This window comes from Pagrus major, chromosome 4, assembly GCF_040436345.1.
Source record: "Pagrus major chromosome 4, Pma_NU_1.0".
Classification (NCBI taxonomy): Eukaryota; Metazoa; Chordata; class Actinopteri; order Spariformes; family Sparidae; genus Pagrus; species Pagrus major.
In genome coordinates this window covers 35,092,649-35,111,403 of record NC_133218.1, presented here as the reverse complement: position 1 = coordinate 35,111,403, position 18,755 = coordinate 35,092,649, and the positions used below count along the sequence as shown (strand labels likewise).

The 18,755-nt window shown below is 42.2% G+C and overlaps 1 protein-coding gene across 2 annotated transcripts in view; it reads left to right on the top strand.

The window, feature by feature from the left end:
* Nucleotides 1-12,533: 12,533 nt before the first annotated feature.
* The window catches only part of LOC140995134 (BTB/POZ domain-containing protein kctd15), a 28,547-nt gene continuing 22,325 nt past the window's right edge, over nucleotides 12,534-18,755 (top strand). The window contains exons 1-2 of one of the 2 annotated variants that reach the window (XM_073465068.1): nucleotides 12,534-12,548; nucleotides 18,070-18,242. In XM_073465068.1, coding sequence (XP_073321169.1) covers nucleotides 12,534-12,548; nucleotides 18,070-18,242 — 188 coding nt within the window. Of the gene's footprint in view, nucleotides 12,549-15,613; nucleotides 15,626-18,066; nucleotides 18,243-18,755 lie in introns of those variants that run through there. The other variant, XM_073465067.1, reaches the window with a different exon arrangement.

Below are 18,755 nucleotides of genomic sequence, written 5' to 3'. Positions count from 1 at the left end.
CAACCCACAGTTAGCGCACACTTAGCATGTGTACCAGGAGCTGCTGCCTACAGTATCACGAGTGGGTGTCGAGCAACTCAACCAGACGAACCAAGAAATCAAAGCGGAGCGAAAAGTGGCTGAAAGGTAACAGAGCTGCAGAGTGAGTGTGGGATCAGTAGTACGAGCAAAACTTTACATTACAGGGAGGCTTAACTTTATAAAAACAACTCATGACTCACAACCACTGTAGCACCAGGTAACAGTCACTAACCAGAACGCCTCATTCAATTCAAGACTTTGTAGTTACCGTACATTATATTCAGGTTTTATAGATACTACAGTACCATCATAAAATACATACATGTATGTAACCTTGTTGTTTGTAAATACATGAACAGCTGGAGCACAGTGAAATAAACAATCTTCATACTCATAAGCATTTGAAGTAGTTGTAACTTTTGCACATGAAATAAACGAAAAAATTATAACTCAGCAGCTCACTTATTTAATTTCTCTTAAATTAAACAACAAAAACATTGTCTACAGGAAAAAAGTATAAAACACTGTAAAAATATCAACATTTTAGTGTCACTTTATCCCGTCTTTAATTAGCATCTCAGTAAGTTATCTTTTTCACACTGACAACCCATCTGCTAGTCTTGTGTGTGGCTAAACATGTTTTATTTTCATAACATCACCACTAAACTACTTGACTCTTACCTTTACATTTATCACCGGGTATTGACACACACTTACTTCTTACACTCAGGTATGTGCAGCTAATCCAGAACAATATTAACCCTCCTGTAATTAGAGAAAAAAGAGGCAGGAAACTTTAGCTTACATGTAGCATGACTGTGGAGGTTTAATATGCAGTACGTGCCTCCAAGAGATGTTAGGTTCCTCTGTGATTTAGTGACAGATATTCTTTTTTTTATCAAGATCCATGCATTATTTGCAGAGAAATTAACCAAAAATGCTGAATGTTAAAGAAAGTGAAAAAGAAATCCTGGATCTGTCCCTTCATCTGATCCGCTTTCAAAAGTTAATGAGTCTATTTTGAGCAGTGACCTGTCCTCCATCCAGCACGAAGACAAAACAACATAGATAAAAAGTTTCTTGCATTTTACTTTGCCAATAAAATGAATGTAGTTCTGTAATGAACCGTCGACTTTATGACCTTTGCTGCATACTACTTATTTCCCGTATTTTTCAGTTTTTCAAACCTTTACATTTGCTTGTTAATATGCACAGAAACAAAACCCAGTTGGGATTCGTTTTATACCTTTTAAGTTCAGTCACAGTTTGCCCACAGGGGTGTCTCCAGATGCACTCTGTGCCACAAAGGGTTGGAAGTCAGACAGTACTCCCCGAGGGTACGTATCCTCACATCACCTCACATACCCACACATTTGGAAATAACTGTCAACGCGCTCTCATGTCTGGAAGTTAAAACTTTTCATTTTTCAGTTCTAAGCGCTTTTAAATTGGTGCTTTTATTCTTCCATCATATGTAGCCGTGTAATGCCTGTTCTGGTGGGGGGAGGATTTTTGCTTAATGTCCAAATCTGTGATTAGATCAGAGTCGGTACCGTATGGTGTGCGATCATTTGCATGATTCTCACACACTCTACCTTCATTTAAAACAGGGGGGGGAGGGGATATGTCACAGCTGTTTTTTTTGTCATACTAGCAAAACGACATTGTTTTAATAAGAACAAATAGCAGATTTTGCTTTTTTTGTTGTGCTGTCATTTACGTGTGTGTGTCTGTGAATGTGAGATTATGTGTATGCGTGTGTGGTGGATGAATATTGCAGCACAAATTGATCACTCTGTAGAGTTAGGAATTTGATTAAACGCTCAAGGCTGATTTCCGCAACAGCTCTTGTATAAGTCATGAAAGCACTTTGGGGGAAGTTAAAACTGTGAGGAAAACAAAAGCCATCCATTTACCTCATTAGTGTGCGTGGAAAATCTTGACATGCTTTGAAGAGAACGTGCTTGTGTAGCTAAATCAGCTTAAGGGCCCAAAGCAGACATACAACGGGAGGCAACCAAACATCTTCCCAAAGTGATAAACAACCTCGGCTTGGTTGGAAGGACTGTAAAAAAGACGACTGCTCCATTTTTCAAGTATTATTATTATAGGTTCCTCCGCTAATCCTCATGTCTGCCTTCCAGCCAGCATTAACATGGTTGATGACAGGTTTTTCTGCTGATTCTCTGACGACAGAGCTCTTGTCACACACATTTACATGTACAGGCACACACACATGCGTACAGTACAAAGACTCAAACACTCATCAACTGCATCAGCGCCGCTGCAAAATCTCCAATTTATTAGAACAGCAAAACCAATTTGAGGGTTCTGACTCCTCGGTTCACTGGGGCAACATCTGAGAGGCAGAAAATATTTCCCCAAAGCTCGAAACGGAAAACTTCTCCGATTCACATGCATGCCAGGTTAATTCTCCCCCCTTCCACATGAAGACCTTTGTTTGTTTTGGCACGGCGCAGCACGCCGCTCCAGACACATCTCTCATTGATATGAACCTCATTAAAATGATTTGCCCGAGCTCTGTTATTAATCAAGCAAAGCAAAATGACAAGTGGGAAATAATTTTGTGGAGGAAATCTCAAAACTCAAGTCCTGTTGAGTTTCCCCGAACATCTCATTTGGTTAACTAGCCCGGGCCCTCCTATCAACACGCTGCTCGCTGGATCTGGCAACAAGCTCTCAAGCATCATCCAGACAGAGATAACATCACGAGGAAGGCTTTAGCAATATAAAATCTCAATCAGTCATTGTTTCATTTTAATCCTTCTGATCATTCATCACTTTCTGTTCATTTTTATCCACTCTCCTAAGACAGATATCAAATCTCTATTCAGATCTCAAACCTTTCTGTATGTCTTGTCTCATATTGTAGAGATATTGTACATAACCACATGATGGCAGTACTGCATCTGAAATATTACCAACCCCAGCACTGGTTTTTCCTTTTCAAAGACTGCTGTCCTCCTCACATCCTCATGCACATGGAGGTATGTGTAGTAATGTGTACTTTGCCGCCACCTGTCATGCCTCCATCTGACACTAAAACGCCCATGAAAGCCACTGCATGTCTCCCTAATTAAGCTATACGCTGGCATTGACATGAATTATGCAGCGGCTTTAATGAACTCGAATCAATAAAACACAGGATCTATAATGAAGCCAGCCACACAAGCTGCTGTGGGGCAGAGTGCTGCTTTAACCTTGGGGCTATATCTCTGCACAACTGGCGGGTGAAACAGCTGAAACATTTGGGTGGATAAAATAATCCTCCACTTTGCCTTTTTTCATATCATAACCCCCACCACCACCTCAACAACTCTAATGACAGCATATTGTGGATGAATTTTTAATGTAAAAACACATCAAGGGTTGAGGCGAACATCTGGGCGGGGATGCTGATGGACAGGAGGAGGAACGAGGTAGGCTGAGTGGTAAGAGCAGACGAGGAAATGCAAAGATATACCTCACATTAATGTTACGAAACACATTAACACAGCTCTTAATGGAAGAAAGCAAACATTTGTCACACATAATGTCTAGTTATATGTCTGAAACACCTACTGTATTGGAGAATATGTCACTGATTCTCATGTCTGATGATACAGATTTGTCATTTCCTTTGTTGGAATGAGAACAATGTTTTTAAGCCTTTGCAGTCAGTTTGTGTTGTGTTGTTCGTAACAATGCCTTCCAACACTGAGCACAGACATCCAACTCTCTTGGCTGAACAAAAAACTAACATGACATCACACAGCAGTCTGTAACTCAGTGCGTTTCATATGTCAAAGCACAATGATCAGATTTGTTTGTATAAGAAGAGCAACATGAATAATGCCTCCAACTAGAGAAATAAATTATTTGTTATAGTTGTTACTGTTTTTGTGGTTTTTTAGTATTTAAGTTGCCAAGAACTGAGAAATCCAGTGACAACCTCTATGTGGCAAGAGTTCCTGAAACTAATGCATGAGATGAAACTGTGGAGTTTTAGATTCGACTGGTATATTTCTATCATTTCACACATGCTGTACAAACATATCTACACAAGTGCATCATAAGTAACAACACAAATAAAAAAATATCTCAAACTAAACTTCTCTCTCATATCTAAACCTCACTGGTGAACAGGCCTCCAGACTCTCTAACCTGCAGAGTAGGGACGGGATGACAAACACTGACGATAAGTTGATCGTGGAGAATTTTCATTATCGGGATAATCATGAACGTTCTCACATTAATGACTTGTAAAAGCTGTCTGGCTCACTGACGTCCAGTCCGGTGTTAGTTTCCTGATTTATTTTGAAAAGCCTGTCACCATGGCTGAAGGCTCGGCTTGCACATCATATCCCCACAATAACAAGTTAAATCTGTAAAAATGATGTGTGGCCTATATTTGTTTTCTATCATGAATCATATCATGTGATTCCAGTATTTCAAAGTTCAATTTTAGTTTGATATTAGAAACGTCTTAAGAACATATTTGGTGATTATTGTCTTATAATACAAAAATGTGACATGCATGCCAGCAAAATATGCCCACTTATTCACAGGTCATACTAAACCAAAGAAAAAAACAGAATATCCCAATATTCATGAGGAAGTGCAAGGAAGGTGAGCTTTTGGTTTTGTATCCGGCATCCACCCCTCCAGAAAACTAGAGTCCAGGTGGGAGTATTGCATCACCTCAGTTCACCTCAGTTAACCAGCTAGCATGTAAAAGAGCGTGCAAACAACCTTCTGAGCATTTGTTAACACAAAGCAAAGATCAATACTTGACTAACTGACATCTAATGTATTCAAGTGATGAATGCACAGCGGTCAGCGACAGGGCAAGTAAAAGTTAGAGGAGTAAATGTAAAATAAAAATAAGAAAAACAAAAATAATTTAACTACTTGAGTCTCTATGGAAATATGGATGTAGATGTATCGCCAGCTAAATGTACTAGTTTAATTACATGTGGTTCACTGCTCCCCAACACTGCCTGTTCCCGACAACAGAGTTCTGCTTCTCTGAACAGAAACAACAAACATGTAGGAGGAATACATTTTGTGCTCCCCATAAACCAGCTGGGATCCCCTGCCGGTTTTAAAACAGCTTGGCTTCTTTGTCAATAAAGGTGCATCCCACATCAGAGAATGCGTCAACCTTTTTTAAAAGAAGTTTCATTCACTTTGTAGTAGCTCTCTCTCAGAGCTCCAACAATATTGAAAGCCTTTTCCACGTTCTCCTCCTCGTATTTCCTCGTTGCTGGCAGCTCTCACAAACACCCAAAAAAGGCAGCCACTTTTTTTTTTTTTCCTCTCCTGCTCCCTTTCAAGGTGAGAGGCGAGCTTTCGATGAATCACCCCCCTGCTCCCGCCGTGTTCTCAACTGTGTCTTCTCTTCGTCAAGCAGCGTGAGTGATGGGAGTGACAGAGAAGACACCTGCCCTGAACCACCGCTGACAGAGAGGGAGAGGAAGAAGGAGAGAGGTGGAGGGAGGGAGGCGCACTGCCTGATGGGAGAAACACACAGCGAGGCAACAAACTTGCAGAGACTATCACTTATAGTGACAGGCCAGGAGGTGCCGTGCTATTAGCAGGCCGTAGGGTAGGCCCTGAGCACGGCCCGTCCTACCTAGGATGGATGGGCCTCTCTCTCGGGACTAAATTAATACTGGGAGTCTAGTGAATTGCTTTTGGAACAATGTCCTCCTAAGGAGCTAATCAGACAGGAGTTATCTAGAAGTGCCTGTAGGCTGGCTGCAGCGCTGTGGCTGCCTGGCAGAAGGCAGGTGCACCACGCCGACTCACAGCAGTTCATTCCCGAGCAGGACACAGTGGTGGTGATATTCATTAGACTCTGGTGATGATGAATCCCACGACTCAAGAGTTTCCAAAGAGAGAGAGCTTTTCCAGATATACTACTAGTGAAGAAACATGATCAGACAGTGAGGTTTTTAACTCAGTCCCGATAAAATAACTCAGTGCTGAGGAGTTTTGAATAATTGTTTGTATGTCAACACATCGTACAGCGAGGGACCTGCAGTCAGGTGAGAATCGCCTGTGTGTTTTCACCACAAGCAACCTCGTTAACATTATTAATTTCATCCACTGTGAATGCTAAAAATATGAATGAGCAGCCCTCCAACTATTGACCCATTTATACATTTTAATTAAAGGTGCAGTATGTAATAATCGGCCACCTGTTTGTCATGATTTGGACTTTGTGTGGAGTTTTCTGTGCTCTGTGCCTTGTTGTGTGTCTCATGTGTTGCTCTGCAGAGGCTGGGTGTGGCTTCCCTGGATGGCTGGAGCTCCCGCCTCTCGCACACCTGCAGCTCATCTGATCATCAGCGCCAGCTCAAGTACTCTGGGCTTCTCTCCACCTGCTGCCAGATGGTTTCTGCTCGTCATGGTGGTATATAGCTACCCTGCTTGTACTACTATTTGTAACTAATTTTGTTCTTTCCTCTCCTTCAAACTCAGCGCTCAGCTCCACAGCCACCCTGCCACCTAGCCTCTCGCACCTCTGCCACCTGCCTGAATCCTACTGTGGATTCTCCAAGTCTCACTCACCTGTACCTCCACCTAAGCCTCAGCCTGCACCATCATGAGCCCCAGCTACTGTGCCTGCTGAACAACCAGCCTGAGCCTGAGTTCCCTCTGCTGCCCACGACCTGAGCTACCTTATAAATTTCTTTACAACCTTTTCCCCGTCTTGGTGTCCGCTTTTGGGTCCGACTTCCAAACCACCAACAAACTGTTGAATTTATATTCCAGACAAATAGGGGGCAGCAGATAACCAGAGTAACCTCTTACTGTAGCTGCAATTAGCTGGTTAGCTCAGTTAGCCATGCAGCTAGTGGTCTAATCGGAGATACTGTATATATTCTGCCCGAACTGGAGGAGTGTTGGTTTTGTTTACACCTCTAGCACAGAAGCTTTGGATTGCCAGGCAGCGAACTTTTTGAGGCGCGGGGGGATAGACGTCTTTGACATAATGTCAAGACTGTCATTTCTTCATATTCTGTTGTTATTTTGTTTAGTTTCTGAATGTCTTAAACTACAATTCCATAATATAATTATCATAATATAATATACTCAGATTTCTACATCACTGATCAGAATTATAATTTCTAATTCAAACAGAGACAGAAAAGGGACAGACACAGCAACTGGAGGGAAACTGACGTTTGAATCTTGAATTCATACTTTCAGACAAACCACAGAAGATCCAAAGAGTCTCATGGCTGACAGTGCTTTGCCAGTCATCCACGCTAGAAGTGGAATAATGCATATCTGAGGTATAAACTGACAGGATGAGGTCAGAGCTGAAACAGAGGGGAATGCAACACTGAGACCTCACGCACGACTGAACCATAATGATGTGTGAGAGTATAAACTCTCTAGCTGCATGCACAATGGAAACCCAGTATTACATACGGCCACTTAACACAAAGTGTTGGTGAAATAAAGCGCTGTCTGTGGGGCACGGGCTCCTCGGCCTGGGAGAGATCAGTGCCTCCGGCGAGCCCCAGCCTCGGCTCTGTCTCACCCTCTGGAGGACGGCAAACACATTCAGACTGCGAGTCACTGCACAAAACAGATATATCATAGGTTAACAAGCTTATAACACCATAGCCAACAAAAAAAACAAGATGCTGGCTCCGGTTGTTATTTGGAAATGATGCAGATAAATGCAGCTTAGAGGAAGAAGTACTGCATTATTATCAACAACTGGTGCTTACATGAGAATTCAGCCTGTAATAGAAGTAAAAAAAATTTTTAAAAAAAGCTCATATTCTGTCGGAAATTGATTGATTAGATTGTTAATACCACTTCAGTGCATTAGTGTCATCCTAGGCTTGTGATTCTCATCTCTGCTGAGAGTTGCACATGTCCAGTACCTAAGAGGAAGGATGTACGGATCAGGTAGCGATTGCGTGGATTAAAATAAGTTTCCAGCCAACAGAAAGACATGAAAGTAATGTGGCATAATTTGCTAAGACAGAATATGTTTACCTTTTCTGAATTAGAGGCATTAAAACTACAACAAGAAATACTGATACTGACAGCAACAACAACAAAGATCCCCTCCCAAAACCTGTTTTCACTGATGAAGAAAAAAAAAAAAAGACTGACCAAACCTGTTTTTAATTCATGATCAGAGAGGAGAAGATGATTTACATCAGACTTAGAAAGTGGAACAGCAGAATTTATTTCTCTCACTTTCTTCTCAGAGCTTCCATGTTCGACTTTTTCTAAACTTTTTTGGTATTTGTAAAAGTATTTTGAAGCATGTCAACTGTAAATGTTGGGAAAAAAACTGTTTTATTGTCGCAAAGGATATAAAAAATGCAAAGATAATATTTTCTACTTAGTGAGGAAATCATGGGAATACTCAATACTATGTTCCAGGACCTCAACAGTTGAGTATTGTAAATGTAGCTGATACTTTCATCCAATCACCAGCAGATTATGCCTCCAATTAATCAACATCAACAACAGACTCCAATCCACAGTTAAGTGCAAATACAAGCCCATAAATGAAACATCGCACTGCGATTTTTAAGCTTTTTGTTTTTGCTTGTTTGAAACAACTGTTATCCCTCCATATGGTTTGAGTTTGGAGATTATTTTACCACCCACTGCTCAGTTTACTGTAACAGAATTAAAACTTTAAGTATGACAGGCTAAACTGCGTCATTCTTTGTGCTGCTCTAACAAAAAGACACACTCAAAAAAAAAAAAAAACCCACCACCGTTCAGCGTATGAAAACTGGATTTTCACCAACTAAAGTTGGTGGGATTGCATGTTGTGACCATAAAATGTCATCAGCCAGCAGCCTCAGTCCCTATCAGGCAGTCTGCTGCACAGAGCACTCTCCTCTAGCCCTGGGCGCTGGCCACACTAGCTGGCACCCTTCCCCCCCCCGTCGCCTCTCTCTTTTTCTCTCTCTCTTCCTCGGTCTGTCTCTCTTTCTCTCCGTCTCTCTTTTTTTACCAGGGTGCAGTGACCCACCCTTCCCTCCCAGCCCCTCCCCTCGCTGTCACCCCGAGGCGCTCGGCTTCCATAGTGTCAGTGCAGAGGCCTCAGTGTTGACAAAGCAGCAGGCCTTCAGAAGACACATCAAACCCCGTCCCTCCTCTGTTAGGGAGCTCAGTGCACAACAAAAGGACAGGGACTCCAGTTTCAGTCTCAGGCCATTACTAGTCTCAACAACATGGCTACAGACAGAAAAAAAAAGGCCCTCGAGGATGCTGTACGTATCACGAGTTACAAACACGAGCCGGATCAGCTCAAACCGTTCGAGACGAGATCCGTGTTTTTTCTGACTGTTGTGATGACAGTGCCGTGATGGATGGTTGTAAATATAAAGCATAAGTCAAGGCTGCGGGTTGATGCCATCATGACACATGCACTCTAATGAGGACTGTGGGTGCTCCGCAGTGCCAGGGACTTCCCCCCAAGGCACGCTGAGTGGGGGGAATGGTATGTGATGCATACCAGATGTGATTGGAGACATCACACTGTTCACGTTGTTACTGCTAACCAAATACTAGCAGCAACAAAAGCGAAAGACCATTTTTCCTCTGTTCAAACATTCAAAGCATGATGCTGGATATGTGTAAGACTGGTTGGAGCCAGAAGCGCAATAACACATTTTAGAGGATTTTTTTTTTCTTTTTTTTTGAGACTTTCAGAGAGGATTGCACACACAATATCTGACTGGTTCGGAGAGTTTTTTGGTGGAGAGATTCAACAATGGACGCAAAAAACAAAGCCACAGTTTCACCTCACCCTCCCTGAATTAACAGGAAATTTGCTTCATGTTTTTGGCATTTACATGCCTTTACATTCAGAAATCCTAAACTAACTTTCAACCAAAAACTTGAAATTTGGTGACAATCCTCCTCCAGATATGATGAGGAAGGCCTCTGTTACCTGACTCTTCTTCACAGGTACCCAGCAGTTATGTATATATTCTGTGATTAGAGCCTCAGACCACATGATGGCAGCAAAAGAGATTCTTTAGCCAAATCTCAGCTCCTGGTCCAGATCTGGATGTTCTGTAACACCAGAGAAGTGATGTAATGATTGGATTTTATAAGTTGCCTCTCAACTTGAAGCAGAAATGACCTCTTGTTTGATCAAGTTCAGTTCCAATGGGGCCATCAGCACTTCAATCAGTACTTACACTGTCACTCACTAATCTACCATGTATAATTATATTAGTGCAGTATTTCTCAGAGCCGTGTTCCTGCTCCCCCAACTACTAGAAGGTATGAGTGTATTAAAGGGGGAGATGAGTAAAGACATTTCCACTACACCAAACTCTGTTCATTTTTTCACACGTTTCTCCGATCTTTGTTTTTTTATTAACTACATTGGAAAATATCTGGTTAAATCACTCACACATTTGATAAAATAGTGGAAGAAGTACTCCATTACAAGTAAAAGTCCTGTATCGAAGTAAAAGCACAGAAGTATTTTCAGTAAAATGTACTTAAAATATTAAAAGGTAAAAGTATTTAGTGCCCCTGTGGATGTCCATGTATCACAATACTACTAGTGTAACTTGATTACTTTCCGTTATTTTTGGATTACCCCCAACCCCAAACATATGCAAATAAAGACAAATGAAACGAAATATCAATAAAATTACTTTTATTTATATGTAATCTAATTACATCTTTTTTTCTGTAACTTGAACGGAAGAAATGTACCCTTTTTTTCCCTAAAGACGTAATCCCATTAAATGTACTCGATTACTCCCTCAGCCTGTTCATGCACTGTTAGGCAATTACATCTACTGTATCATATTTAAGAGGGTAATTGTGTGTTATATCTGTAGAATTGTAATTTGTAAAGTAACTTGTAACTAAAGATGTAAAAATAAATATAGGGAAGGAGAAAGAACAATATTTACCACTGGATTTTAGTGCTGTATTACTAAAGTACAAAAGTAAAGTAAAATACATCCAATTTGTACTTCATTACATTACCTGAGTAAATGTACTTTAGTTACTTTGTACTACTACATACTGGATTGCCAGCTGTGACCAGGTCGATTGCTTTTGTTTTAAAGTATAAAAGTCCTCTGTGTTCAGGTTCACTTGGTTAATATTTCCTGAATGTCTCAACCAATCACAAAATACTCTGATTACATCAAAGGTGTAACTTTGACGGCATCAGGCTCATTCCAGTTTCACCTGTAAAAAGTGCGATTTGACTCATATCTGCGACTCTCAGAAGTACACAGAAAAAGTAACTCTCCTTGTGCTCAGCTTTTTGGGAAACTTAATTGCTGGCATTAAGCACTTGAGGGAATTCATGCGCTGCTGCTTGTTAGGTGTTTGTGTGCAACACAACCCCACACGTTCTATTAATAAACTGACACCCTCTTACCCCCTCTCTCTCTCTCTCTCCCTCTCCCTCCCTGTCTCTCTGCCTCCCTCTCTCTCTGAAATAATGAACAATAAGTGTCGCTGCTGCACCTCAGACACACACCAACATCAAGCAGAATGTCAAATGGCTGGAAGAACGGAGCGATTGACAGCAAACCGGGCTCCACAAGGCATGCAGATTACTAAAAGCAAGTTCTGAATGTTCTTTTCAAACTTTCTCCACACGCCGGAGGGGGAAAGCAGGGGTGTTGATCTGATGTAAAATGCTTGAAAGAGATTCTTGCAAAATGCCCGCGTTTAAGAGGGGTGAATGTGACTGTGTTGTATCTTACAGTTTTCACCTCAGTTGCGTGAGTACAGTGTGCAGGTGACCTGGGTTGTGTGGATCACAGGGCCACAGCCAGATGCCCTGAAGGCTTTTTCGTGGGAAGATACTTGAATTTAAGAGCATGAATTTGGGCTCAGGTGCAAACTTAACCTTTTAACCCCCCGGACACATAATCTTCTACCAACCTCTACCTATAGGACCCTCAGATTAGTAGCTGTAAGTGCAATCATATAGATAATTCAGTATGAGGGTTAATGCACAGTGTTGCTGCTAACCAGCAGATGGTACTACGTCCTGCATTATTATGTATCCACGTTGAAAAAGTCAGATTGGTATTGATTCCTCAGTGAGGGACGCTGACCTGGTTGCATAATCTGACTTTCCCTCTAATCATAGACACTAAAGTGGAGTCATGAATGAATGTGACAGAAATAATAATATCATAGTCTGGACTATAGATGTGTTTTACTAAAAGATATACTCATAACCGACCAAAGTAAACATGGTGAGAGATTATTTTTGAGGGCACATCTGAGGAATTAAAGGGGCAGAGGAGGAATTCAAACTCCAAACACCAACATTTTAATATTTACAATCTGAATGAGGTAATAATACAAAGTCAGAAATATTTATGCTTTCGATAACTGAATAAACAAGCTGTTCTCAGAGGGAAATAAGGTCCCCAGAACACTGTTTGAAGCTAGAAAGGTGGCAGGGTCCGCCACATGTAAACAAAGTAAAAACAATCCTTTAAGGTCAGTTTGTTTATTCAGTCATGAAAACAAAGGAAGTCTGTTTATTTAGGTTTTTAGGCAAAGCAAAGGTCAAAAAATGATTTCTCTTTCTTTCCCAAAACTACACAGTGCACCTTTAAGTGCTGCTACATGTTGTCATTAAAGATTAATTCATTTTGTGTTAGAAAATCTTTAAAAATCATATATCACCCTCCAAGACAAAGCTGCTCGGAGAGAGAAAAGGCCCAGCATTGTCCTTCTCCGTGCCACTTTAGGGCAAACCCCCGCTAATAGCACCTGCTTTTGAACCTACAGGCGAAGTTATTATTCTTATAGGGTCATGCATTAATTCATACACTTCATTAGCATACAATGTCTGAAGGAGACTGATGAGAATCTTGACTGATGTTTCGCTTGATCCTTTCTTTTTTAAATATATGCACTTTAATCTCTCTCTCGTTGTAAATCAGGAATCTCAACTCAAAACTGAGCAGAAATCTATATTCAAATTTGAAAAACATGTGAAATTGTGTGGAAATGCAGTGGAACAATCCTTTAATGAGAACTGGAACAGAGCTGTTATCTCTGTCTGGGGACACCAAACATCAATAATCTCATTACTTGGGTCAAATATTACAATCAGATGTGCGTTTTTCTTCCCTGGAAACGAGGAGTCATCTGGTTTTTGTTGTTGTGTCAGTAACACAAACAGTAAGAGTGTCCTCTCACCTGGTCAGGATGAGGGTCAGATGTTTTGGATGTGTGAAAATGAAAAAAAAAATCTCAACCCTGCATGCAAATCCTCAAGATGACCTACTTCCTCCCCTTCCACATAGACACTCCCGCTAAAATCCATAAATTAAGGAAATTAACTGATGGGGCCCCGGGCCACTTTGTAAGCTATTTAAATCTTTAAATTTACAACATCCCTGCATACTTCATGTAATTGAACTAACTCCGGGCTTGTTTCCTTTAATGAGAAAAAAAAATCCAGTTTCCCCTCCAGTATGTACCTCTGGAAACAACAAATCTGCGCCGGGAGGGCTGGGGACGACGATGGGAGCGCTCTGAGGCGCGCTGGGGTCTGTCTAATTACGCAGACTTGGCCCGCTTCAAGGAGAGAGATGCATTCTCAAACTCCCTGCTGTCAGATCACCAGCACAACTTGTTTTATTTCCTGTTTATACATTTATCATCTCAAACTTGCTTTCATGCAGAGGAGAGCTTGTTACTGTGAGGAAGTATTTTGGTGATTTCCAGATGATTTAAAGCACCATAGAATTAATAAGGAGTCGTATATTTGGTTTTCTTTACAGGTGATAAACAAAAGAAAAGGTTCCCAAAAAAAAAAGTGACCACATTTTTCTGTCGGCCAATAATAAGTTCCTACACTGGTTGGCGCCAAATATCAAGAAAACGAGCGTCGCACCTCTCTGAGGATGCTGGTACAGAGTAATTACTGGGCTCAATGTTGCATCAATTATTCACAGTTATTTACCCGCAAATAAACAAACATGCAAATAAATAAATAATCGTCTCCTTGGTTGTGAGCACCTGCCTGACTCTCCTTTTCCCCCCTTCAGTCGTGCTCAAAAACCTTGACGCGCCACTTCAGCGCCTCATCACTCGCGTTGTGTCTTTTACATGTTGGTGAGAAAAAAAATAACAACGATCAGCCAAAATCTTATTTTCCAAAAAGAAAAGTCTGGAGGCTGCCTGCTTTCACTGGAGAGTGAGGAGCGGGGAGAGGGGTGAGGAGAGGGGAGGAGGGGGGGGTGTTCTGGGCAGATATCTCCATCTAAGCCCTGCGCTATAATTGAAATGGCGCATTTGGCTGCAGGCAGGTTGTGAGGGCGCTTTTCTGCAGCAGCATGCATGCATGTCCGTGGACGTCATTTGATTTTTAATGGCCTGCAGGAAATTTGGCGTTACAACTCCAGACATTAAGGCAAGAGAGGGAGAGAGAAAGAGAGAGACAGGGGGGAGGGAGAGAAAGAGAGAGCGGGGGACACGGGGAGAGAAAAAAAAATCACCGCGTGAAAGATATTGGTTCAAGGATATCTCTTCATTTTCAACATATTTTTCTACTGGGACTTTTATCAACAAGTTACTGCGCCCTCATTGCATGTTGCCTGAGTGAAGGACTATGGCAGCTCGCCTGACTTTAAACTTTAAATTTGGGCTGGAGATGGAGATGGAAATGTATGCCTGCTAGCTGGAACTGCCTGGGGAACTATTACATCAGACGAAATGACAATGATTAAAATCTGCTTTTCGCTGCTCTAAAATCTATTGAGCGACTAACAGTTGGCTGTTAGGTTTCCTATCCACATCTAAAATCACAACTTCACACCGTTAAAGGGAGCGATCTACTTTTTGCCGGAAAAATATAAGATAAGTTCTTATATCTGTGCAGTCATAATTTCGAGAATAGGGGGGTGGGGGGGTATCACGTTTTTTCTTCCTTGAGAAAATTGCCTGGGCGAGAGAGTGGAGTTGAGCTAATTGTAGCCTAATCCCTGGCCCAGAGGCGCTTGGGCAGCCCGGAGCAAGAATTTTCTTTTTTAGCTCTGCTCTGTTATTTAGAGACGGATTATTGGCTTTCTTCTTCTCATAACAAACCACAGGGGCAGTTTCATTTAGGCAAAAAAGAAAAAAGAAAGACAGACAAGAAGCAGAAATCCGGAGCAGGATTCCAACAAGAGCGCACATTTTTACGCGTATCCAAATAAGAGCAGAGAAGGGGAAGGAGATCATCTCATCTATGTACAAGGTAAGGACGCTTCCTGTGCGCTTTGGTACAAAGAAGCTCGGTGAGGACAGGTCGAGCCAGCCTTTGCAATAGAGCCTTTAAAGCCACAGAGAGACTCTTTGCACGCAGTCCATCCCGGCCACAGCCTGTAGTGTCTTTAAAAAAAAGCAGTTTTGTGCGGAGATACGGAGCAAAGACTTGGCTTTTTCCCCGTGCGGCAGTATAGGTTCGTGCCGGAGCTGGATGGTTTGGTGTAGTTGTACCACAAACTCGGGGGCGTTTGGAGAAAATATTTGAGAATTTTTAAGGGGTTACGCGGACAGCAGCTGGGACTGACCGCCGGCACGGATTTCCTCTGGACTCCCTACAATGTTTGAAACGGTAGGGTGACAAATTTAATATCACACAATCCAAATGTTTTTTTTACGCACGGTGCAGCTCAGTCTGTGCAGGTTGCGATGAGGATAGTCGAACGCGGATTGTGCTCGAAACCAAATGGGCTTTTTTTTTTCTTTCTTTTTCTTTTTTTTTTGTGCTTCTTTCCTCCCAGACAGGACAGTTAACACGTGTGGGTTTTATCAAGCGGCTGAAGATTTACACGTGTCGGGATTATGCATTTTTTTTTAATTGTACAACAGGAATAAGACGCCATATTGAGCATTTGGAGGGGGGGAATTAAAGGCAGAGCACAGGCTCGTACTGTAGTAGTGGATCGTGTGGAGTGGGATGTTGTCTCGGATCGAACAGGGTTGTTTTATTTGTGGATTATGGGGGGATTATTTAACGTGGATGTCATGAGTGCGGAATAGGACACACGACGCTTGGAGAAGGAGTCGGCGGAAGGAAGGGAGGCAGTAACGCGGCAGCTCTGAGGGAGAAAGTTGCTGTGGAGCTGTGGAGGAATTTATCATATATGGTGTGTGTGTGTGTGTGTGTGTGTGTGTGTGTGTGTGTGTGTGTGTGTGTGTGTGTGTGTGTGTTGGAGATAGAGTGAGAGATCAAATGTGAAATGATAGAAAATGTGATTTATTTGGAGATTAAGGAGATGTACGGGTCTATTTCTTTGCCATTTGTTCCTTTTTTTTATATATGTCGTGATTTAATTAGTTAATTGATTGGTAGAGAGAGAGAGAGAGAGAGAGAGAGAGAGAGAGAGAGAGAGAGTCACGGTGGGACAGCCCGGTATGAACCCCAAACTTCTCAAGTCCTTCCAAGTTTTTTTTCCCTCTTTCTCTCTCTTCCTGGGATTTGAAATGTAATCCCGTCCTCCTGTAATCGTATTAAACGAACACGATACTGCTGTGAGGCGGGAAACACCCTGCGAGGAAGAAGGCCCGGTCTCACTGTGTATGTATGTATGTGTGTGTCTGTGTGTGTGTGTGTGTGTGTGCCCCAACGGCGCTCACCCTCTCTCAGAGCCGAGGGGCAGATCTGGACTTTTAACAACGGGGCCTTCAGTTTACCGGTCATGACAGTAGAGTAACCCGATTTACTGGAGGATGAGATGCTGATCCGAATCTGTTGGAGCCCAGATGTGTAGCGAAGAAGTGTTGTTTAAAGTTTGTGTTGGTCAGGGGAGGTCTGTGTTTCAGTCGAAGCCCGGAGGGAAGGGTAAAGTGGGAAAACGGTGACCTTTAGAAAGGAAAACATCAAAAATAATAACTGATGTCGTTAAAAAAAAAGAAATAAAGATTCTCATAATCTAACCCAGCGTCATCACAGCTGCTCACTCCTCCAGTGGTTTGATTTACTCCAACAGAGACGCATCCAAATGTGGCCACTCTGAGGTTTAGGTGGTTCACCTGCAGCTGTTGGCAAACAAAATTACGCACCAGTTAGTTTGGAGATCACCTCCTCCTTCTGCTCGTACAGGAGCAGCGCGGAATCAAATGGCGGCGTGTCGAAGCGAATTAAAAACATTTTCTCAAACATTTTTCGCAGCTAATCAGACTCAGCTCCGTGCTGACCTCTGAGTGCACCGGCGTGCCCCCAACGTCCCAAACCTGCGCCTCCGCAGTCCAACAACAGTGTTAACCTGTGAATACTGAGGGTTTTAATTATTATTTTGTACAATGATTTAAAACACGATCCTTCTGATTTAAGGATACTTCACGGTTTGGCCTGTGGACAGTGGGATGAATCTCCTGCTGCGTTTTTACGCACAGTCCTAAACTTATTTCTTATGAGAGCACAACAGCGCAGGTCACAAGTATCTGTCGTGTACATGACAAGCAATCACCTAAATCTTTTGTTTTGAATGTATGTGTGTGCTAAGAGGAAAAAGTTGCCCCCCTCCCTCCCTGCCTGCCTCCCTCCCCGTCGTGTTTTCCTTGCTCGCAGATTGGTGGTTGGTGTGTCTGGGCGCATCACGTCTAACACATAAGGCGACCTTTAATTAGAATATTGCAGCAGCAGTTTGTTTTATTCCCCTGGAGGCTGACACCTAGCATTCCTCCCTCCCTCTCTCTCTTTCTCTCTATCCGTCCATCTCTCTCTCTCTCTCTCTCCCTCCCTCTCTCTGTCTCTCTCTCCCTCCCTCCCTCCCTCTTCCTCTCTCACCCCGGTTCTCTAATAAGCATCCTCCTATCCTCGCCTCCGGTGCTGCATGAAAAGATGCAAACATACTTAATTAGAGCGGTGGCAATAATTTCCAGGCTAAATATGCGACCAGACAGACATGGAAGTGATCTGATAGCATTCAGAAAGGATACTTCTACCTGCTTCCCTGTGTAGGATCACTGTGTTGTTGTTCCTTTTCCTTTTTTTTTCCTTTTTTATTCTTTATCTTTATTCCCATGGCTTTTATTTACACTTGCTTTCAGGAGGGAAGAAGCATGTCACGGCTGTCTCTGACCCGGTCCCCGGTCTCTCCCCTGGCCGCTCAGGGGATCCCTCTGCCGGCTCAGCTGACCAAGGCGAACGCCCCGGTGCACATCGATGTCGGGGGACACATGTACACCAGCAGCCTGGCGACCCTCACCAAGTACCCAGACTCAAGGTAAGACATGCACGTCCACACTCAGTGCTGGAGTTAACTTTGTCTTCTTTGAGAAAATCATTATTAAGGAAATGTTGGCATATTAAAGAGTGACTGGTTTTTGCATCTTTTTTTGAAAATGATGGATCTCTAGGATTTTAAATGTCTCATTCTGGCTGCTTTTATAATAGTAACTCCTAATTAAATCTAGATTTTAGTCCGTTTTTATCACTATTTAAAAGCTTCCTATTGCATTTTAGTCACTAAATCAATTATAACATTATTTGGTGTTTGTCTTAATTAGGTCTGATTGGATAACAAGTCATTTAGCTGCCTGGCATTAGGACAACTACAACTTCTATACTGACAGTGACCTCAGAAGCTTCCTGTTTAATATCTCTTCAAACCATGTGGGGACGTTTTCTCTCCCCCTTCATTATTTTCTAAACTCTCGTGGCTTCAAAATGAGGAATTTGATTGTTTTTTTTGTTTGTTGCGGTCCTGATTATTTTAATTGTTTGATAAATACCTCCC